The sequence below is a fragment of the Bison bison genome, unplaced genomic scaffold, assembly GCF_000754665.1.
Source record: "Bison bison bison isolate TAMUID 2011002044 unplaced genomic scaffold, Bison_UMD1.0 scf7180017864375, whole genome shotgun sequence".
Taxonomy (NCBI): domain Eukaryota; kingdom Metazoa; phylum Chordata; class Mammalia; order Artiodactyla; family Bovidae; genus Bison; species Bison bison.
The window spans coordinates 4,041,129-4,041,576 of record NW_011494947.1 but is presented as its reverse complement, the minus strand read 5'-3'; the positions used below and the strand labels follow the sequence as shown (position 1 = coordinate 4,041,576).

The following is a 448-nucleotide window of genomic DNA, read 5'->3' as shown; positions in this document are numbered from 1 at the left end:
TGTTGCTGCTGCTGCTGCTGGCGCCGGTAGAGCTCGGCGTAGCGCTCGCTCAGGTAGAGCTGGCGCGCGTTGCGGAGCACGTAGGACACCAGGAGGTTCTTGTGCAGCTTGATGCCGCCGCGCTGGGTCCGGGAGCTGTGGATCTTGCGCAGGGAGATGCTGATCAGGCTCTGGGCGTCCAGGGCGCACTCCATGCTCCCTTGAAAACGGCGGCGGCGAAGCAGCCGCGGCCGTTGCTGCTGCTAAGGCTGCTGCTGTTTCGGCTTCCAGCCGGCCTCCGGGACGCGCTGGGCAGGGGAAACGGAGCCCGGGTCAGCGGGTCGGCTGCGCTCCGAGAGGAGCCGCCACCATGCGCTGCGCGCCACCCGCGGGCTCGTGCTCCCCAGACGGCGCCAAAGCAATGAGCCTCGGCCGGCCCGGGCCCCAGCTATTTAGCCGGGCGTCCGGG

At 70.1% G+C, this 448-nt stretch overlaps 1 protein-coding gene across 1 annotated transcript in view; it reads right to left on the bottom strand.

The window, feature by feature from the left end:
- The window catches only part of IER5L (immediate early response 5-like), a 1,684-nt gene extending 1,298 nt beyond the window's left edge, over positions 1-386 (bottom strand). The window contains exon 1 of the mRNA XM_010856958.1: positions 7-386. Coding sequence (XP_010855260.1) covers positions 7-194 — 188 coding nt within the window. The 5' untranslated portion in view covers positions 195-386. The remainder of the gene's footprint in view (positions 1-6) is intronic.
- Between the last annotated feature and the right edge of the window lie 62 nt (positions 387-448).